Source organism: Rhinatrema bivittatum, chromosome 2 (assembly GCF_901001135.1).
Source record: "Rhinatrema bivittatum chromosome 2, aRhiBiv1.1, whole genome shotgun sequence".
NCBI classification, from domain to species: domain Eukaryota; kingdom Metazoa; phylum Chordata; class Amphibia; order Gymnophiona; family Rhinatrematidae; genus Rhinatrema; species Rhinatrema bivittatum.
The window spans coordinates 544,847,837-544,870,961 of NC_042616.1; the positions used below are offsets into that span (position 1 = coordinate 544,847,837).

The 23,125-nt window shown below is 47.0% G+C and overlaps 1 protein-coding gene across 1 annotated transcript in view; it reads right to left on the minus strand.

Annotated features, from left to right (window-relative positions):
• LOC115085175 (uncharacterized protein C18orf63-like) overlaps positions 1–18,548 on the minus strand; it is a 195,792-nt gene extending 177,244 nt beyond the window's left edge. The window contains exons 1-2 of the mRNA XM_029590877.1: positions 18,470–18,548; positions 1,174–1,283 (exon numbers count right to left, since the gene is read on the minus strand). Coding sequence (XP_029446737.1) covers positions 1,174–1,283; positions 18,470–18,544 — 185 coding nt within the window. The 5' untranslated portion in view covers positions 18,545–18,548. The remainder of the gene's footprint in view (positions 1–1,173; positions 1,284–18,469) is intronic.
• Positions 18,549–23,125: the final 4,577 nt, after the last annotated feature.

Sequence of the window (23,125 nt, forward strand, 5' to 3'; positions counted from 1 at the left end):
TTCAACCTCCAATCAACATATTTTATTATTATAACCATCCTGGTATCCTACCCCTAAGCATTATTATCATCCAGAATCTTCATTACTTATGATTTCGCCTTTATTGTTAAACTACATACTTGTACGGAACAATTCATTGTAATTCTCAAACATCCATTTTTGGAAATTCCTCCATTCTACAGGTTTATACACTTTGTTAAAGTTTCTATCTTGTCTTCTTCTTGCTCCTAGTTGTACGTCTCCCTGTTTATTGTAACTGCATCTATATTATTTATAGTTCATATTATTTCGTTCTCTGTTCCGGTTATCACCCATTGTTTATTGTAAACCGGCTTGATGTGATATTTTCACGAATGCCGGTATAGAAAAAATTAAAATAAATAAATAAATAAATAAATAAATAATATGGAAAAGACAGAGGAAGAAAGGGAAAAAAACCCACTAAAAGTTCCCACTTTTATAGCTCCTGCTACCAACTTGCCCCGGGTTTCATCATTCTGCTACAGATATAGCGGAATAATGGCCCGCAGGAAAAAAAGGGGCGGGGGCTAAAGTATGCAGTTGGCTGCATCGGGGCGGTACATTTTCGCCTGACGCGTTTGCAGCCAGGCCGCACCCTTTTGTCCCCATAGCAACATAGGAAAAGGTGTTATTTCTCAAGGTACTGCCAGCGATAATGTGGAAAACATCACCCACACATCTCCCCTTCCCCTGATTTAAATGTTACCGTCCCGATAGGGCCAGTATCGCGTGCATTAGGGCCTTGTTGCACGCAATAATGTCACATCGTAGTTTAAAGAATGACCCTGTTGGTTACCCAATCAGAAAACTACAACTTTTTAAGGGAAGATATAGACAATTTCCCCACGAACACCTTATCTATCAAATATAATATACACTCATTTAACAAGCCATCTACTAATTTTTTTTGTTTGGGGGGGCGGGGACGGGGGAGGAGGTACAACAGGCACAACATTTGACATGTGCTAAAACAAGGCAATCATGAAATTCCCCACATCCCCCTACCTAGATTTTCTTGTACAACTACTCATCTTTAAAAGAATATACCATATTTGGGGGTTCCACTACATTTGGAAAGTGCTGCATTTAGCACAGAACCTATAGATGACCCTGTTGATACTATAACACATTCATCAATGGAAAAGATCTTACCTGGGTAAGACATAGCACCAGTTACTGGAAATGGAGTGCCTTAGAATCACAGCATTCTTCTTACACTTAAAATTCTTTAATGCCCCTGCTGAAATGTCAAAGTCTCCCAGCTACTGTGCAAAATAAAAGAAAGAAAGATATTACCACCAGAAGTTCTTTCAGATATCAGCAGGAATGCTGTACTCCTGAGACTTTTAAGCCTTGCTGATTAAATTCTCAAAGCCGCACAATAACAAATAATCATATCAATACCATGGCACAGATAATGAATGTTGTCTTCCTCAAGTGAACTGCTTTTGAACATCTTTTCCAGCAATGACCGAATCTTTTCTGGTTTGTTTTTTTAAAGACGTTTCAGAAGTGAAAGGGAGAGAAAAGTATGTAGAGATTGGCTGAGCAACCTGATGAATACACTCGTAAAAATGAGGACAATATACACAAAGCCGATGAGTGTACAAAGTTAGCAGAATAACTTGTCCAGATATTCAGCAGGATAAACAACTCACTGAATATCCTGGACAAGTTATCTGACTATACTTGCCTTATGTTATCCAGTTACCTTTAGCCAGATAATTTTCAAACCTGACCATTTATGTCTGAGCATAACTGATTAGGTTTGAAAGTTATCTGGCCACATGATAACTTGCTACAGAAGCAGCAAGTAGTAAATAATTTAAATAAGTCAAAACTTTGGGGGTTTTTTTTCTCTTAAACAATGTAATGATCAGGAATGTTGTCTGAAATTGCTTTTATAGACTTGTCTTTTAAGACATCTTAAGCCTTTCCTTACCAAGTCTGGTCTACAAACTGTGTCACAAGCATTACTAATCTAGGTAATCAATTATTGTAGAGGTCAATATACAAAGGAAAATTAGTTTCTTACCTGATAATTTTCGTTCCTGTAGTACCAAGGATCAGTCCAGGACACCTGGGTTGTGACTCCGCACCAGTAGATGGAGACAGATTAAAACTTGTGGGCGGAGCCATATATAAGCCCCTGTGCCAGTCACAGCCCCTCAGTCATACGTAATGTCAAAGTAGAAAAATCCAAAAGCCAACATAGCTAACCATAGAAACTTACTAAGTAAAATAACTCCAACACCCCTACAGGAAAACAGACTCTCCAACCGGGAGAGCGAACAAAAGAAAGGGTCAGCGTATTAAAAAACAACAATGAGCGGACTCTCCATTACTATAGCGCCACACTGCGGGCGGGATCCTGGACTGATCCTTGGTACTACAGGAACGAAAATTATCAGGTAAGAAACTAATTTTCCTTTCCCTGTACGTACCAGGATCAGTCCAGGACACCTGGGATGTACCAGAGCTAAGTTATCGAGGGTGGGAAGCAGAGAGTCCCGCTCGGAGTACCCTCTCTCCAAATCCCCCAGCATCAGTAGCTTGAACATCCAATCGGTAATGTTTAATGAAGGTATGCAACGATTTCCAGGTAGCCGCCCTGCAAATCTCTTGAGGCGAAACCTGAGAAGATTCCGCCCAGGACGCCGCATGAGATCTTGTCGAATGAGCTCGAAGACCCACTGGCGGTGTTTTACCGCGCAGAATGTACGCGGAACCAATGGCCTCCTTGAGCCAACGGGCGATCGTTGTGCGGGACGCCGCAGAACCTTTCTTCGGACCCGACGTCAACACAAACAGATGATCTGTTAAACGAAAAGAATTTGTGACGTCTAGATAGCGAAGAAGAGACCTTCGCACATCTAGTTTTCTCAAATCCCTCAACTTCGGGTTGGAAGAATCACCAACCGCGAAAGCGGGAAGTTCAATCGATTGATTCAAATGAAAAGCCGATACGACCTTAGGCAAGAAAGAGGGAACGGTCCGCAAGGAAACCCCTGAATCGGAAAAGCGCAAAAAGGGCTCTCTGCAGGATAGAGCTTGCAACTCAGAAATCCGGCGAGCCGAAGCAATGGCTACCAGGAATACAGTCTTTAACGTGAGATCTTTGATCGTAGAATGCTTCAGAGGCTCAAAAGGAGCTGAGCATAAGGACGAGAGCACCCAGTTGAGGTTCCAAGAAGGACAAGGGAGCCGCAAAGGAGGACGGAGGTGTTTCGCCCCCCGAAGGAAACGGGAGATATCCGGGTGGAGAGCCAGGGAGACTCCCCGAATCTTACCACGCAAACAACCAAGCGCCGCGACTTGGACCCATAGGGAACTGCACGCTAAGCCTTTGGCCAGCCCAGCCTGGAGAAAAGCCAAAATATCGGGAATAGCAGCGGAAGTGGGACTAAGACCCCGCTCCACGCACCACTCCTCAAAGACTACCCAGACTCGAACATAAGCCAGAGACGTGGATTGTTTTCTGGATCTCAGCAACGTAGCAACTACCGCGTCCGAGTAACCTTTTTGCTTCAACCGATACCTCTCAAAAGCCATGCCGCGAGACAGTAGTGATCCGCATCCTCCAAACAGACGGGACCCTGACGAAGGAGCCCCGGAAACCCCTGTAGATGAAGGGGTGCCGCCACCGACAACTGGACCAGGTCCGCAAACCACGGACGGCGCGGCCACTCCGGCGCCACCATGATCACGTTGGACGGGTGCAATTCTATGCGCCGCAGTATCTTGCCGATCATGGGCCATGGTGGGAACACATACAGTAGCACCTCCGCCGGCTAGGGAAGTGCTAACGCGTCGACCCCTTCTGCTCCTCTTTCTCGGCGTCGACTGAAAAATCTCGGAGCCTTTGCGTTGTTCCACGTGGCCATGAGATCCATGTGGGGCGTTCCCCAAGTCCTGCAAATGAGAAGAAACGCTTCTTCCGCTAGCTCCCACTCTCCGGGATCCAGGTGGTGTCGGCTGAGGAAGTCCGCCTGGACATTGTCGGCTCCTGCTATGTGAGACGCAGTGAGATCGCTGAGATGCCGCTCTGCCCAGGCCATCAAGGAACATGCTTCCTCCGCTACTTGAGGACTTTTCGTCCCTCCCTGGCGATTGATGTAAGCCACGGTGGTCGCGTTGTCCGACAATACTCGGATTGCCTTTCCTCGTACAAGGGGTAGAAAAGCTTGCAATGCCAAACGGACCGCCCTGAACTCTAGGCGGTTGATAGACCACTGGGTCTGATCTTCTGACCATAGACCCTGAACCGATTTCTCTTGGCAAACTGCACCCCAACCGGAAAGACTGGCATCCGTGGTCACCACTGTCCAGTTGGGAAGAAGAAGAGATACTCCACAGGAGAGATGTTTGGAATCCAGCCACCAGCCCAGGCTGGAGCGCACCTGATTCTCGAGAGGCAGTGGAAGATAATATTCCTCTGAGATCGGTTTCCAGCGGGACAACAATGAAGACTGCAGTGGCCGCAGGTGAGCGAACGCCCAAGGGACTAACGCCAGCGTTGAGGCCATAGATCTGAGAACTATCAGGTAATCGCAGACTCGCGGACGGTGTTGAGACAAAAGTCGTCGTACCTGAGACTGTAGTTTGCATATCCGATCCTGAGAGAGAATCACTCTGCCCCGTTTTGTGTCGAAAATGGCTCCAAGGTACTCCAAGGACTGAGTGGGTTCCAGATGACTCTTGTTGTAGTTGACCACCCAGCCGAGGGACTGCAAGAATTGTAGCACCTTGGATACCGCTTGCCGACACAGGCTCTCTGACTTCGCCCGAATCAGCCAGTCGTCGAGGTAAGGGTGAACCAGTAGGCCTTCCCGACGTAAGTGCGCCGCCACTACCACCATCACTTTCGTGAATGTCCGAGGCGCTGTCGCCAGGCCGAACGGAAGAGCCCGGAACTGGAAGTGTCTGCCCAGAATGCAAAACCGCAGAAACCGCTGGAAGGCTGGCTGGATGCCCACATGAAGGTATGCTTCTGTGAGATCTAGTGACGCAAGGAATTTGCCTGGCCGCACTGACGCGATCACCGAACGAATGGTTTCCATCTTGAAGTGAGGGACCCGAAGACATCTGTTGACTCCTTTCAGATCCAGTATGGGTCGGAAAGTGCCGTCCTTCTTGGGAACTATGAAGTAAATGGAGTACCGGCCCTTGCCGTACTGATCGGCCGGAACTGGAGAGATGGCCCCCAAGCTTTCTAGTCTTCGGATGGTGTCTAGCACTGCCGCCTTCTTCTTGGGATCCTTGCAAGGCGAGACCAGGAACTTGTCCGCTGGGATGCGAGCAAAATCTAACTCGTAACCGTGTCTTATCACGTCGAGGACCCACTGATCCGACGTCATGCTGGCCCATACCTCGAGAAATAAGGATAGACGCGCCCCCACGTTTGGGACAGCGTGCTGAGGGCGCGACGAGGAATGGGCCGGCCGAACTTCATTGCGAAGGTTTGGAACCCGTACCCGACGGGGCTCCTCCTTGCCTGCCAAAGCGTTTGCCCCGAAAGGAGTGCTGCCAGTGAGTGTTTCGAGAAGAGGCCGGCCTGTACGAAGGTCCGGTGGATCTTTGCGGCCTGGACTTCCGGGGACCCCGGAAACGGGCTCTGCCAGAAAACGAAGAGCGCGACCGGGTCCTATCCTCTGGCAGCCTAAACGCTCGTTTCTCACCCAGGGAAACCATCAAGTCATCTAATTCCTTACCAAACAGCAATTTCCCTTTGAAGGGCAATGCCCCGAGGTGAGCCTTGGACAAACCATCCGCCGCCCAGTTGCGCAGCCATAGGAGGCGGCGTGCCGACACCGCTGCCACCATGGATCTAGCTGAAGTGCGTAGAAGATCATGGAGCGCATCGGCCCCATATGCGATAGCTGCTTCCAACCTATCTGCTTGGGAAGCCTCCTCCGGAGAGAGATCTGCATTTGCCTGCAGTACCTGGGCCCAGCGCAGACTAGCTCGCATAGCGAAGTTCGTGCAAATGGCAGCTCGAACTCCCAAGGTGGAAACCTCAAAAATCTTTTTGAGCTGTACCTCCAACTTTCGGTCTTGAATATCCCGGAGGGCCGTCGCTCCCGTGACAGGGATGGTAGACCTCTTCGTGACAGCGGACACCGCCGAATCCACTTTTGGAAGTCGGAGGAGCTCCAGCGCCTCCTCCGGTAAAGGATAGAGTTTATCCATGGCCTTGCTGACTTTCAAACCTAACTCCGGAGTATCCCATTCCTTGAAAAGGATATCGGTGGACGAGAAATGAAAAGGGAAGGCAACCGCCGGTCCTGTGAGGCCGAGAAGAACAGGATCCATATTCGCCTCCTGGCGGACCACCACCGGAGGAGCTTCAATTCCCAATTCATGGAGAATGGCCGGGATGAGAGGTGCCAGTTCCTCTCTGCGGAATAGCCGTACCACCTTGGGGTCATCCCCTTCTGCAGCCTGTGCAGCTTTCTCTGCAATGGGCTGTGCAGTACCATCCACTGCTGCCTTCCCGGCCCCCATCAGGGGCTCCTCGGCGGACTCCGTATCATCCTCAGGGGAATCCTCGGGATCCGATTCCTGCGGCACCCCCCTGGGAGGCCGCTTCCCCCGGGACGCACCGTGGGCGATCTCCGCGCCCTTCCTAGACTTCTTTTTCCGTGGAGGGGACCCGTGGTCGGCCGCACGCGAGCCATTCCCCCGGATGCGCTTGCTGCGCTTGTGTTTGAGAACTTTGCGCAGCAACAGCGCAAAATCCTCAGAAAAATCACCAGAATCCGAAGAATCACTCTCGGAAGCCTCCCGGGACCGAAGCCCCTCCGAGGGAACCTCCCCCGCCGCGACACGCTGTGGGGAAAGCGCAGGAGGAAAGGAAGAGGCCCCCACCGTTTCCCGCGAAATTTCCCGGCCGGTGGTCAAGATGGCCGCCACTCCCACACTAACCGGGAAAAGATCCTGAGGCCTGTCAGCGGAGCTACCACCGCGCGACGGCGAACGCGCGACCCGGGAACGAGCCCCCCGCGGCGCTGCCGAGGGTCCCTCATCACCCGGGACGCAAGCTGAACAAAGGCTGTCCCTTGAAAGACGCGCGCGCGCCGAGCCGCAGGCCCTGCACTGTGCAGCACGCGGCATGCCGGCGAAAACGCGGGAGAAAACGGGGCCGCGGCGAAAAAATTACCACAAAAATTAAAAAATTAAAAATAAACAAATAGCGCAATTCGGCGACCTCCCCCCTGCCAATGACGCCCCCCCACCGACAAAAACGGAGCGGCGACGCCAGGTAACAGAGAGCCGCAAAAACAAAAGTAAAAACTTTTTTTTTTTTTTTTTTACAAACAAAAACGCTGTCCCTGGTACTGAAAAGCCCTTATTCCTGCAGGGGTGAGTGAACCAGGCTCCCTGGTGTCACCCCTGACGCTGCCACTAGCTCAGCCGGGTCCTCAACCCTGGCAGCGGCCTCAACCGGGGGAGGGTAGTCCCCTCAGGACCTCTCAACTCCCCTGGGAGGCAGGGCACCCGAGACTAAGGGATTAAAAGAAAAAAACCCCAATTTGGTATATAAACAGCTATGCCTAACAAAAAAGCCTAGCCCAAAAAATTCAAACCTGACTAACACCAACACCAGAATCAGGTCAGGCAGGGCTGTGACTGGACCTGCACCATCTACTGGAGACAGAGTAAGACTGAGGGGCTGTGACTGGCACAGGGGCTTATATATGGCTCCGCCCACAAGTTTTAATCTGTCTCCATCTACTGGTGCGGAGTCACAACCCAGGTGTCCTGGACTGATCCTGGTACGTACAGGGAAAAGCCATTTAGACGGATAACTCACAAGCCATCTATCTAAATGGCAAATGTGGCATATTCAGCCACTTATCCAACTATTTAACTGGCTACAATTCGGTTATAACATTGTAACCCCTACCCCATATCACCTCCCATATGTGTCATACTGTAGGTACCCTTCTAGCGTTGGAAATGTAAACTGACAGTAGGTTATGCTTCCAGTACAGCTTTGACAGAGATCCCACTGGACATCGTTGGGAGCAGGTAAGTTTGGACCTCGCTCCAGATAGGACTTTTATGGGTTCAGGAGGATGGAGGGTCTGGGGAGAAGTGGGGGTGCTTTAGCCTGTTGATCACGATGATGGAGGGGAAGGGGAGGGCGAGCATGACCACAGCAGGAAACGTTAATAAGATACATATAGAAGGTGATGTGGAATGGGGGTTGCAAGGCCGCTATGTCTTCTTTGCTTATTTATTGATGGGAGAAAATCCAGACACAGGGCCCTGTATTTATTTTTTTAACTTTTCTACATGTAGCTGGATAACTTAGAAACCTAACCGGCTAAAGTCAAATATAGTTGGTTAGGTTTTTAAGTTATCCGGCTACATGTAGTCTGATAACTTTAAGCAGGTATATTCAGTCAGACATTTATTCAGCTGAATATACAGAACAAGTTATCCAGCTATCTTTAGTTGAGTAACTTCTCAACTAAATAGCCTATTGAATATTGGCCTCCCTATGGTTTTTATATTGGTTTGTGGCTGTCCACACTTAAGGCCTTCCAAGTCATATAAAATTCAGCAGCTCAAAATTTTTCTGGTTCAGGTATATGAGATCATATTACTCCCTCTTTTCATTCGCCTACATTGGCTCCCTATAGAATGACCAATAAAGTCTTTAAAATACTTCTGCTGGTTTTTAAGCCTATTTATGGCCTTGCCCTTTTATGTTTTAATGCTATTTTGAAGGCTTATCAACCTTCTTGTTTGTTAATGTCAGCATCACAAAATCTTTGGTTGTGCCTTCAGTCTGCCAGGTTTGCTTAGCAGAGTCCAGGTTGTTATGTTCTAGATTACCTGTTTTCTCCTATTATTTATTAATTACTTTGTTCAGTAATTACTTTGTTTATTAATTACTTTGATCTATAGTTTCATATGAAAAGCTCCGTTGCTGTTTGTCATGTTAAATGAAAACCGATATGATGTCACTAAACGAATGTCGGTATAGAAAAACCTTAAATAAATAAATATAAAATAAAAGGTTGTTTTTTTTGTCACTAGACCCTATCTCTGGAATAATTTACCTGAGGAGATTAAGGCTGAGACCTCAATCACCAGGTTTCAAAAAAATAATGAAGGACGAGCACTGCAGTTGGCAAGCAGTAACAGCAGCCACATAAGTGGAGACTCCCAAGCTGAGAGTTGCTATCTTTCAGAAGATGACACAATCTTATTTGTCTAAGGAATGAGAAAAGACTTGAAGGAATTAATTAAATAAGCTTTACAGAACTCCCTGTCCAAAATGCTATTTGCTAAGAAGCATTTTCTAGAAGAACAAGTAGCTGCTTTGCAGATATTTTCTGTGGAACAGAGTGAAGATATGTTAAAGCTGCTGTAGCGCTTTCACTTTACTTTGAAAACACTGCCCTGACTTAATGTAGCAATAAGAAATGCAATTGGAGATCCATGCTGAAAACCGCCACTTAACTAGGTTAAAAGAAATAGCTGTGAGAACTTCCTGTCAGATTGTGTTCTTTCCAAACAGAAGAATAAAACTCTTCTGCAGTCCAATGTATGAAGAGCCTACTTGCCATTATGGGGGTGTGGTTTTGGAAAAGATATTGGTAATACACTGCATTGATTTAAATGAAACTGAGAAACCACTAGTGGAAGAAATTTAGGCTGAATTGTCAAAACTACTCTGTCATGGAAAAAAATGAGTAAAAGAAGTGTATGAGACTAGGGCTTGCAAATTGCTTATCTTTGGACAGAAGTATATTAAAAATAATAGTTTCTAAGAGAGAAATATGAGATCTTTTATTGTCAGTTGCTCAAATGGTGGCTTCCTGATCTGATCAATTACTTTTAGGCTCCAAGGAACGGTCAGGTACTATTGGGTATGAACTTCTGGCACTGGAAGCTGCAGGCTAGAAATCTGCTGCTGACTCTCTAGGGAGTCATAGAATACAAATCCTTTATACCTGGGAGAGCTAGACCTATCTCTGCAGGCTTCCCACTAGACCAACATTGGGTGTGCCTTAAACTGAGACTAGCATATAAACAACTCCAGCTAGGCACACCTTGTTGGTCCAACAAACATCTTGGTGTCCACCCTAGGGAAATCTGTTTGTCTGGCCTTTAATTTGTTCCTGTCAAGTCAGCCCAGTGACCCCTGTTCCTGTCCAGTGTCTGGGCATTATCATGACCCTGGGGCTTATCTCTCCAGGTATGCTACCATCTCACTGGGGTGCAGCCTGACAATTTGGACCAGTCCAAGCCTGAGGCTAGACCAAAGTAGCGTCTATTGTCATGGCTTCCAAAATGTGGAAAGACTTAATAGCCATAATATAAGCAATGCAAGACCAGCTCAATCCCTGCTGGCAAAAGGTAGATACCTTCCAAGCCATTAACTGTAGCCAAGATGGGCAGCAGCTTCCATCCAGCTAGTCATTTGTAGACCCACATGTAGCCAATCCCCTATTTTGGTACTTTATTCTAGACAATGGGTGCTACAGATCCAGGTTCAAATCTGGATGGGGAAGAAGACTTATCTGCTGGGGTCCCTGGTGCTGTCAATCACTATCTCAGTGACCACTTCACACTATATATCAAATAGTTCTAGGAGGTGCCAGATGGTGAAAAATAAGAACAGGAAAGCCAAAATTACTACCACAGGAAGAAACCAGGAATCACAAAAGGGTCCCATCCATTCCCAGTAAGTCCACACCTTGGTAAAACAATGCAAACAAAGGAGTCTGTAGTTGGAGTTGAAATAAGATAGTCTTAACTGTAACTTAAAGAAGAGGATCCAGGTCAAGATGACAAAAATAAGAATCAACATACAACCAATGATCAATAAAAAACAAATGGTTTCTCTGTCCATCCTTATTCTATTCACTTCCTTTCTTGCTCTCGCACTTTCATCCTAATTGAAAATATCCTCACCAGTGTGAGTGGGATAACTAAAGTGTACTTCCAGTTCTGGCATGAACTGGGCTCAAAAAAATCCCCAAGCAAAATATCCAAACTGAGTTCCAAAAAAGTCAAAACACTTGAACTGTAATCCAAACTCTCAAAAAGTCTTGTTATTGGCTCAAAAGGCAAATTTCTTCTCTTTACTCAATCTTTTAACAGCATGAAGGGGTAGAAATCTCTGCTCCCAGTCCTTTGGCATACTAGGGATATGCCCTTCCTTCAGGTACTGGTCAAAATCCAAAATTCTCACAAAGTTCTTCCTCGAAACCTCTTCACCAAAGTGCTTGAATTGCCTTCTATAAGATCCAGAGGGAATCTTCAGCTTTCCAACCACCTTGCTTTGAGATCTTGGCCAAATCTCCTGCTCTTCAATCTTCTCTCTATTGGGATCCTGAGGAAGTTTCAGCTCTTAACTCTTCCTCTCACCAACTCTCTTGCTTTGAGATCCAGGGTGATTTCTAGTCTCTTGCCTTCTACTTAGCTCCTGCACCACTAACACACTGGACATGCTCCATAAGACTTTATACCCCAAAAACCTATCCCCCAAAAAGGTGGGGTTATAACTATGGGAGAATTCTCTAATACCAAAGCTCCTCCTTCTGCTCCTTTTATTGAAAAATCACATAAGGATGTTAGTGACTGGTATAGTCCAGTCACACACAGATGCTGCTTCCCAGGACATTTGACAGTATGAGGTAGGAATATTTTTTTTTTCTTTTCAGAAGCTCTGCTCCAGACTACAGCAGCTCCTCTTGTGACACCGCTCCAGGCTGAGCCAGCTACTCTGGTGACTCCAGCTTTTCAAGATATTCTTGCACCAGCTTCTACACTGGCTTCAATAGCAACAGCACCTCTGCTTTGGGCAGTTTTAGTTCCAGCTGTCCCAGCAGCAGCTTCAGATTCTGCACCAACGAATACAAGACTAGTTGTCTCCACAACACCAGCTCCTGCTTGTGCACCAATAAATCCAGTTCCAGCAGCCCCAGCAAGCTCAATTATGTTCAAATTCACTCCAGCAATAGTAGCTTTAGTTTCTGCACTCTTATGCCAATGATTCCAGCTCAAAACGAGGCCACATCAAAGAGAGTTTGCCTCAGGCCGCAACCCCGGCAAAGTCTGCTGCACTGCACATGAGCCAGCTTGTTGGGGCAGTCGGGCCTAAAAGAAAGAGAGGTGCCCCCTAATCTCCTGTTCCCAGGGGGTGGGGGGCAAACCTTCAATGGGAGGCTCGAGAGGTTCTACTACCTGAGCCTGTACCCAGTCTGGGCTGTCTTGGATGAAAGGCCTGAGACCTACCGAAAAGCTGAGTCCTCTGAAAGCAGCTCCTCTGTATGTTCGAAAATGCTTGGATCCCCTGGCACCACCTTTCATGCCAAAGGAGCACAGGGTCTGCTTCTTATCCTCTGACAACTGAGGAACTGGGGATTTGCCCCACTTACTGGCCAGTTTCTCCAACTCACTCCCAAACAAGAGCGAGTCAATTTTGTAAGCTTAGCCTTGGAAGTCACATTGGCTGACCAATTTCTCAGCCATAACTCATGCCTGGCCACTATTACCAAAGCCACCCCTCTGGCTGAGATGTGGACCAAATCACAGCCTGCATCTGCCAACAAAGCGGCTGTTGGCTCAATAACTCCTCCACGCCAGTTGATAAAACCAGCTACTGGACCCTTGGCACTCATCTGAGGGACCATGGAAATCACCTCAGGAATTCTCATCTGGGGGAGGTACCATTTGGTATCACCACTGGAAAGCAGGGTGAATTAAATATCCTTTTATTTTTGCTTCTAATATTTGAAGCAATCCCCAATAGGGAGATGCATGTCCACCATCTGCTGGAGATGAAGAATACTGGCAGGCTGATGTCACTGCAGGAGTATATATACTGTGATGAAAGCTTTGCTCCATCTCCATCTGCTGGTAAAGGTGCATAACACCACTGGTTCTGGATTCATTTGACTAGATGCTAAGAAACAAACTTTTTCCAATGGAAAGAAATCTAGAACTAGGGATCATGCTATGTAACTCCGAGGGAATAGTTAAAAGGGAATGGTAAAAAGGGGAGGTGAAAGAAGCTATTTTAGCCAAAAGATCTTCATTCAAAAATTGGAAGAAGGATCCAACAGAACAAAATAGGATAATGCATAAGCGTTGGCAAGTTAAATGTAAGACATTGATAAGACAGGCTAAGAGAGAATTTGAAAAGAAGTTGGCCGTAGAGGCAAAAACTCACAGTAAAAGCTTTTTTAAATATATCCGAAGCAGAAAGCCTGTGAGGGAGTCAATTGGACTGTTAGATGATCGAGGGGTTAAAAGGGCACTTAGAGAAGATAAGGCCATCGTGGAAAGATTGAATGATTTCTTTGCTTCGGTGTTTACTGAAGAGGATGTTGGGGAGGTACCCATACTGGAGAAGGTTTTCATGGGTAATGATGCAGATGGACTGAACCAAATCACGGTGAACCTAGAAGATGTGGTAGACCTGATTGACAACTGACGATTAGTAAATCGCCTGGACCAGATGGTATACACCGCAGAGTTCTGAAAGAACTCAAAAATGAAATTTCAGACATATTAGTAAAAATTTGTAACCTATCATTAAAATCATCCATTGTTTCTGAAGACTGGAGGATAGCTAATGTAAGCCGAATATTTAAAAAGGGCTCCAAGGGTGATCCGGGAAACTACAGACCGGTTAGCCTGACTTCAGTGCCAGGAAAAATAGTGGAAAGTGTTCTAAACATCAAAATCACAGAACATATAGAAAGACATGGTGTAATGCAACAAAGTCAGCATGGCTTTACCCAGGGAAGTCTTGCCTCACAAATCTGCTTCACTTTTTTGAAGGAGTTAATAAACATGTGGATAAAGATGAACCAGTAGATGTAGTATACTTGGATTTTCAGAAGGTGTTTGACAAAGTTCCTCATGAGAGGCTTCTAGGAAAAGTAAAATGTCATGGGATAGGTGGTGATGTCCTTTCGAGGATTACAAACTGGCTAAAAGACAGGAAACAGAGAGTAGGATTAAATGGACAATTTTCTCAGTGGAAGGGAGTGGGCAGTGGAGTGCCTCAGGGATCTGTATTGGGACCCTTACTTTTCAATATATTTATAAATGATCTGGAAAGAAATACAATGAGTGAGGTGATCAAATTTGAAGATGATACAAAATTGTTCAGAGTAGTTAAATCACAAGCAGACTGTAATAAATTGCAGGAAGACCTTGTGAGACTGGAAAATTGGGCATCGAAATGGCAGATGAAATTTAATGTGCATAAGTGCAAGGTGATGCATATAGGGAAAAATAACCCATGCTATAGTTGCACAATGTTAGGTTCCATATTAGGTGCTACCACCCAAGAAAGAGATCTAGGCATCATAGCCTAGATAGCATCATAACATCATAGCCTAGATAACACATTGAAATTGTCAGTTCAGTGTGCTGCGGCAGTCAAAAAAGCAAACAGAATGTTGGGAATTATTAGGGAATAGTGAATAAAACGGTAAATGTCATAATGCCTCTGTATCGCTCCATGGTGAGACCGCACCTTGAATACTGTGTACAATTCTGGTCGCCGCATCTCAAAAAATATATAGTTGCACTGGTGAAGGTACAGAGAAGGCAACCAAAATGATAAAGGGGATGGAACAGCTCCTCCATGATTACAGACTAAAGAGGATAGGGCTGTTCAGCTTGGAGAAAAGATGGCTGAGGGGGGATATGATAGAGGTGTTTAAAATCATGAGAGGTCTAGAACAGGTAGATGTGAATCGGTTATTTACTCTTTCAGATAATAGAAAGACTAGGGGGCACTCCATTAAGTTAGCATGTGGCACATTTAAAACTAATCAGAGAAAGTTCTTTTTCACTCATCGTACAATTAAACTCTGGAATTTGTTGCCAGAGGATGTGGTTAGTGCAGTTAGTATAGCTGTGTTTAAAAAAGGATTGGATAAGTTCTTGGAGGAGAAGTCCATTACCTGTTATTAATTAAGTTGACTTAGAAAATAGCCACTGCTATTACTAGCAACAGTAACATGGAATAGACTTAGTTTTTGGGTACTTGCCAGGTTCTTATGACCTGTATGGCCACTATTGGAAACAGGATGCTGGGCTTGATAGACCCTTGGTCTGATCCAGCATGGCATGTTCTTATGTTCTTAACAATGTCAGGAAATATTTTTTCATGGAAAGGGTGGTGGATGCATGTAATGCTCTTCCAAAAGCAGTAGAAAAGACCAGATCGGTACTGAAGTTCAAAAGAGCATGGGATAAACACAGTAGCTAAAGGATGGATGAAAATGAAGACAAGAGGTACCTTGTATAGAGTGACAGTTAGTACTCTAAAAGAAATTAAAAAAAAAACAACTTACTGAGTAGACTAGATGGACCACTTGGGTCTTTTTCCACTATCAATTGCTATGTTAAGCAAACTTGGGAGAGGGGAGCAACGTGCCAACCAGTTGAATGAATGCAATGGGGCCTGCAGTTCAGTTTGCTCATTCCTGTTCTTGAGTGTACTCTTCTTCTTAGTTATTTAGGAAAAATGTGAAATTTACTTTTGAGATATTTTGGCTACAGGTCACATGATGGATCACTCAAGGTTCGGTTTGGCATACTTTTGGGAACTGTTGAAGCACGTGTTGCACAGAAAGCACACAAGAGTGTCAGACATATAACCCATGGGCCTATTTTGAAAAAATGCCCTGGGCTGATATTTTCCTACAATCTGCCACTGACATTAACAATTCTCATTTGCCACCTGCCTCTGATCCTTGCCTGGACACTGACCATTCTTGTTTGCCGCCTGCCTCTGACCCTAGCCTATGCTGGAAAAATGCTTACACCATTTCTACAGAGACTCTCTCCTAAGTTCTGCTGGCCCCTGGAGCCCAAAGCCTCAACCCAAAGGTGAAAGGGGTTGGTATAGGTGAAGCTCCAGTCTAGTCTCTTTCCTGCATAGCTTTGTCAGCTGTCAGTGAGGGCTTAGCTGAGCCAACCTCACCACACCAGCAAGGGTCCACACATCTTACAAACACTTCCTAGTTCTTTAAATATTGATGTCACAATTTTCAACAGCCTCAAACTTCCATGACACGTTTTAGATGAGGATGTCATACACCATACAGATTTGCTTGAACATCAAGGCCAGGGAGAGAGGATACTAGAAACACATATTCTTTGATGTAGTAAGTGAAATAGAAGTTGAAATTTTGGAAATGTTGTGGCTACCTGAGAAAGGAACTTCTACAAAGCTGAAAAATACTGTGATATTTCACGATTCCTTCCTTTTGGTGTAGCAGTTAAGCTCAGTGTCATCAGGAGACAGTCCAGCACGGAAGATATACATATTGGTGTTTTTATTGCAGCTGTCATGGTTTCACATGTTTCAAAGGTTCTTTTTGCCCTGGTTCAGCCTGTTCTGCAGTCTCCCCTCCACCAGGGGTCCTCAGAAAACCTCACCTCTAGCCTTGCCAAGCTTCTCCTCGCTGCTCGCACCACATCCAAGCCCCAATTAACTCTGCCTTGCTGGAACCTAGATGCCTCTTCATGAAGTCATCCTTGACTCTCTGACCTGGCCATTCTTACCTTGTTCCATGCTGTGTGGCCTCCGGGCCTTTTGTTACCTTGCTCCTTGTCTTGTGGCCTATCTAAGCCTTACCTTGCCTTGTGCTCTCTTTGTCTTGTACCTTGCTCCTTGTCTTGCGGCCTTCTGTTTTTTTGTACCTTGTTCTATGGCCTACTCAGGCCTTGCCTTTCCCTGTAGCCTCCAGGCTTTCTCCTGCTTTGTACTTTGCTCTGTGGCCTACTCAGGCCTTTCATTTGCTTGTGGCCTCCGAGCCTTTTGTTTTGCGGCCTATAAGCCTTCTCTTTTGCTGCCTTTGGGCCTCAGTGTTCTTTTTCCTGTTCTGTCTTGTCTAGCCCTGCCCAGTTCAGTTCCTAGTATCCATTCTCTACCTTGCTACTGCCTTGACTTTCCCCAACCTGTATCCATGTCCCAGTCTCTACTCAATGTCCTGCCCAAGTCCGTGTCCATATCCACTCCCAGTCCCTGCTCAGTGTCTTGTCCAAGCCTGTGTCTGTATCCAGTCCTCATCCCTGCATAGTATTCAGTCCAGTATGGTCTAGCCTGTTCTAGTAGCCATTCCTCAGCTCCCTGCCTGTTCCATATCCAGACCTCTGGTTCCAGTGTGTCTCTGCCCACAAAGTCCAGCCTGTGCTAGACCTCAGTTCCAGCTTGTGCCCTGCCTCATCCAGCTAAGCCTTACTGGTCCCCAGAATCCAAGGGCTCAACCTGTGGGGGAGGGGGCTGAATAGGCAGAAGACCATTCTTGTTTGCCGCCTGCCTCTGACCCTAGCCTATGCTGGAAAAACGCTTACACCATTTCTACAGAGACTCTCTCCTAAGTTCTGCTGGCCCCTGGAGCCCAAAGCCTCAACCCAAAGGTGAAAGGGGTTGGTATAGGTGAAGCTCCAGTCTAGTCTCTTTCCTGCATAGCTTTGACAGCTGTCAGTGAGGGCTTAGCTGAGCCAACCTCACCACACCAGCCTTGCATTCCTTTACCACACCTGTGGGGGTGTATCCTAACCCCAGCCAGATGTATTAGTTTTGTCTTAGTATGGATGCAATTGTAACTTATTTTTAATCCTTTTTATTTTGCTCCAAACATTTGTAATGAAATAAATAAGAAGTTTAAATAAATATTTACAGTGCAGTGTTGTACATTACATCTAGGAGAATACAATTGGGGACATATATGAAAATCTAGACTGGATCAAAATAACCTCATGACAGAGTTGGATGGGCCATACTTCAGATAGGAAAGTGGGTGGATTGCTAGCAATGCTATGAGAAATAACAGAAGCTCTGCTTTAGGTGTGCAAATTTTATACTTGTGCCAGCACAAGAAAAATTATTTTTAAATATATTTCTGAGTTCCTTTAATAGAAAACAGCTTTTGAACAGGAAGCTATGTCTTTAGGTATGAAATGAATCTCCTACAGTCACAAATAAAATTCCAATTTTGTGCTTTTACTTTTTCTTTTTCTTTTTTTTTACCAATAACAAATAAATACTTTCTGGAAGACCTGTTTCATTACCCTTACCGATCTCGCAAAATAATGCAATATCTGTCAGTAAAACTAATGCAAACCAGAAAAAAATCCTACCCCTTTTTAAATATATTATTGCCAACTACCTTATTTTGTTCTAGGCATTGAATAAAGAGGATATTCAGAAGAAATAAGCAGTTTCAAGAGATGTGTACTACATGAGGGAGTTCCTCTCCACAAATTGCACACGCAAGACTGAGGCACTAAAACAAATGTAAAGAAATAAAATAAATGTTTGCAATTAATATTGGAGTTGCTAGGCTGTCCATAGGGAACATGAATAGCAGAAGCAATATGCATATCTCTTGATACCATACATTTTCAAATAGAATCTTAAAACACAATATAATGTTCTTTAAAATGACTCTACCTCAGATGGTGGTAGTCGTACTGTGTAAACCTGCAAACTGATGCAGAGCTGGGTCTCTGATACATTGAGGTCCATCACTGAAATAAAATCAAAGCCTATCAGTATAATAACCTGCTGTGGCTGTGGTTCGACTATCTTTGCACAGTATACTAGGTATAGCAAGCATGAGTACAGGGTATTCAAGTACTGAACATGCATTTATGAAATAGTGATCACCTCTAGATTTCTAAAAGGCTGATACACTGAGCTGGAAACAGCCATTTTTCTCAAACAGAAAGCAAGAAACCCAATAGTACAGTATGGCCAATTATGCATAAACCCTAAACTAAGAATGTACCACATACCACTAGAAAGCACTACCAAACCAAAGCAGTAGGAGTCAACATCTAAAGCAAAAATGTAAAGGAAAATTAGTTTCTTACCTGATAATTTTCGTTCCTGTAGTACCAAGGATCAGTCCAGGACACCTGGGTTGTGACTCCGCACCAGTAGATGGAGACAGACTAAAACTTGTGGGCGGAGCCATATATAAGCCCCTGTGCCAGTCACAGCCCCTCAGTCATACGTAATGTCAAAGTAGAAAAATCCAAAAGCCAACATAGCTAACCATAGAAAACTTACTAAGTAAACGAAAATAACTCCAACACCCCTACAGGAAAACAGACTCCCCAACCGGGAGAGCGAACAAAACAAGGGGTCAGCGTATTATAAGAAAACAACAATGAGCGGACTCTCCGTTACTATAGCGCAACACTGCGGGCGGGATCCTGGACTGATCCTTGGTACTACAGGAACGAAAATTATCAGGTAAGAAACTAATTTTCCTTTCCCTGTACGTACCAGGATCAGTCCAGGACACCTGGGATGTACCAGAGCTAAGTTATCGAGGGTGGGAAGCAGAGAGTCCTGCTCGGAGTACCCTCTCTCCAAAACCCCCAGCATCAGTAGCCTGAACATCCAACCGGTAATGTTTAATGAAGGTATGCAACGATTTCCAGGTAGCCGCCCTGCAAATCTCTTGAGGCGACACCTGAGAAGATTCCGCCCAAGACGCAGCATGAGACCTCGTTGAATGAGCACGAAGACCTACCGGCGGTGATTTACCGCGCAAAATGTACGCGGAACCAATGGCCTCCTTGAGCCAACGGGCGATCGTCGTGCGGGACGCAGCAGAACCTTTCTTCGGACCCGACGTCAAAACAAACAGATGATCCGACAACCGAAAAGAATTTGTAACCTCTAGATAGCGCAGAAGAGACCTCCGCACATCTAGTTTTCTCAAGTCCCTCGATTTTGGATCTGAAGACTCCCCTACCGCGAAAGCGGGAAGTTCAACCGATTGATTCAAATGAAAAGCCGATACGACCTTAGGCAGAAAAGAGGGAACGGTCCTCAAGGAAACCCCCGAATCGGAAATGCGCAAGAAGGGCTCCCTACAGGACAGAGCCTGCAACTCGGAAACTCGGCGAGCCGACGCAATCGCTACCAGGAATACAGTCTTCAACGTGAGATCTTTGATCGTAGAACGCTTCAGAGGCTCAAAAGGAGCTGAGCATAAAGTCGAGAGCACCCAGTTGAGGTTCCAAGACGGACAAGGAGGCCGCAAAGGAGGATGGAGGTGTTTCGCTCCCCTTAGAAAACGGGAGATATCTGGGTGGAGAGCCAGGGAGACTCCCCGGACTTTACCACGCAAACAACCAAGCGCCGCCACTTGGACCCGTAGGGAACTGCATGCTAAACCTTTGGCCAGCCCAGCCTGGAGAAAAGCCAAAATATCAGGAATAGTAGCGGAAGTGGGATCCAGACCCCGCTCTACGCACCACTCTTCAAAAACTACCCAGACTCTAACATAAGCCAGAGATGTAGACTGCTTCCTGGATCTCAGCAACGTGGCAACTACCGCATCTGAGTAACCTTTGCGCTTCAATCGATTCCTCTCAAAAGCCATGCCGCGAGACAGAAGTGATCCGCATCCTCTAAACAGACGGGGCCCTGACGAAGGAGCCCCGGAAACCCCTGTAGACGAAGGGGTGGCGCCACCGACAATTGGATCAGATCCGCAAACCACGGACGGCGCGGCCATTCCGGCGCCACCATGATCACGTTGGACGGGTGCAATTCTATGCGCCTCAGGATTTTGCCGATCATGGGCCACGGTGGGAACACATACAGTAGCACCTCCGCTGGCCAGGGAAGAGCTAACGCGTCGACCCCTTCTGCTCCTCTTTCTCGGCGTCGACTTAAAAATCTCGGAGCTTTTGAGTTGTTCCACGTGGCCATCAGGTCCATGTGGGGCGTTCCCCAAGTCCTGCAAATGAGAAGAAACGCTTCTTCCGCCAGCTCCCACTCTCCCGGATCCAGGTGGTGCCGGCTGAGGAAGTCCGCCTGGACATTGTCGACTCCTGCTATGTGAGACGCAGCGAGATCGCTGAGATGCCGCTCTGCCCAGGCCATCAAGGAACGCGCTTCCTCCGCTACTTGAGGGCTTTTCGTCCCGCCCTGGTGATTGATGTAAGCCACGGTGGTAGCGTTGTCCGACAATACTCGGATCGCCTTTCCTCGTACGAGGGGTAGAAAAGCTTGCAATGCCAGACGGACCGCCCTGGACTCTAGGCGGTTGATAGACCACCGGGTCTGATCTTCTGACCACAGACCTTGAACCGATTTCCCTTGGCAAACTGCACCCCAACCGGAAAGACTGGCATCCGTGGTCACCACTGTCCAGTTGGGAAGGAGAAGAGATACTCCACAGGAGAGATGTTTGGAATCCAGCCACCAGCTCAGGCTGGAGCGCGCCTGACTGTCGAGAGGCAGTGGAAGATAAAATTCCTCTGAAATCGGTTTCCAGCGGGAAAGCAATGAAGACTGCAGCGGCCGTAGGTGAGCGAAAGCCCAAGGGACTAACGCCAGCGTGGAGGCCATAGATCCGAGAACCGTCAGGTAATCGCAGACTCGCGGACGGTGCTGAGACAAAAGACGTCGCACCTGAGACTGTAATTTCCTGAGAGAGAATCACTCTGCCCCGTTTTGTGTCGAAGACGGCTCCTAGATACTCCAAGGACTGAGTGGGTTCCAGATGACTCTTGTTGTAGTTGACCACCCAGCCCAGGGACTGCAAGAATTGAAGCACCTTGGCTACCGCCTGCCGACACAAGCTCTCTGACTTCGCCCGAATCAGCCAATCGTCGAGGTAAGGGTGAACCAGGAGGCCTTCTCGACGTAAGTGTGCCGCCACCACCACCATCACTTTCGTGAATGTCCGAGGCGCTGTCGCCAGGCCGAACGGAAGAGCCCGGAACTGGAAGTGTCTTCCCAGAATGCAAAACCGCAGGAACCGCTGGAACGCTGGTTGGATGCCCACATGAAGGTATGCTTCTGTGAGATCTAGTGACGCAAGGAATTCTCCTGGTCACACTGATGCGATCACCGAACGAATGGTCTCCATCTTGAAGTGAGGGACCCGAAGGCATCTGTTGACTCCTTTGAGATCCAGAATGGGTCGTAAAGTGCCGTCTTTCTTGGGAACTATGAAGTAAATGGAATAACGGCCCTTGCCGTACTGATCGGCCGGAACCGGAGAGATGGCCCCCAAGCTTTCTAGTCTTCGAATGGTATCTAGCACTGCCGCTTTCTTCTTGGGATCTTTGCAGGGCGAGACCAGGAATTTGTCCACTGGGATGCGAGCAAAATCTAACTCGTAACCGTGTCTTATCACATTGAGGACCCACTGATCCGACGTAATGCTGGCCCATTCCTCGAGGAACAAGGATAGACGCACCCCCACGTTTGGGACAACGTGCTGAGGACGCAAGGAGGGATGGGCCGGCCGAACTTCATTGCGAAGGCTTGGACCCCGCACCCGACGGGGCTCCTCTTTGCCTGCCAAAACGTTTGCCTCGAAAGGACTGCTGCCAGTGAGTGTTCCGAGTAGAGGACGGATCTTTGCGGCCTGGACTTTCGGGGTCCCCGGAAACGAGCTCTGCTGGAAAACGAAGAGCGCGCCCAGGCCCTATCCTCTGGCAGCTTAAACGCTCGGTTCTCACCTAGTGAAACCATTAAGTCATCTAACTCCTTTCCGAACAGCAATTTCCCTTTAAAGGGTAACGCCCCGAGGTGAGCCTTGGACGAACCATCTGCCGCCCAGTTGCGTAGCCAAAGAAGACGGCGTGCCGACACTGCTGCTACCATGGACCTAGCTGAAGTGCGTAAAAGATCATGGAGCGCATCAGCCCCATATGCAATAGCCGCTTCCAACCTATCTGCTTGGGAAGCCTCCTCCGGAGAGAGATCCGCATTAGCCTGCAATACCTGGGCCCAGCGCAGACTAGCACGCATAGCAAAGTTCGTGCAAATGACAGCTCGCACTCCTAGGGCGGAAACCTCAAAAATCTTTTTGAGTTGAACCTCCAACTTTCGGTCTTGAATATCCCGGAGGGCTGTTGCTCCCGTGACCGGGATGGTAGACCTCTTCGTGACAGCGGAGACCGCCGAATCCACCTTCGGGAGTCTGAGGAGTTCCAACGCCTCCTCCGGTAAAGGGTAGAGCTTATCCATGGCTTTGCTGACTTTCAAACCCAGCTCCGGAGTATCCCATTCCTTGAAGAGGATATCCGTGGATGAGAAATGAAAAGGGAAGGCGACCGCCGGCCCTGTGAG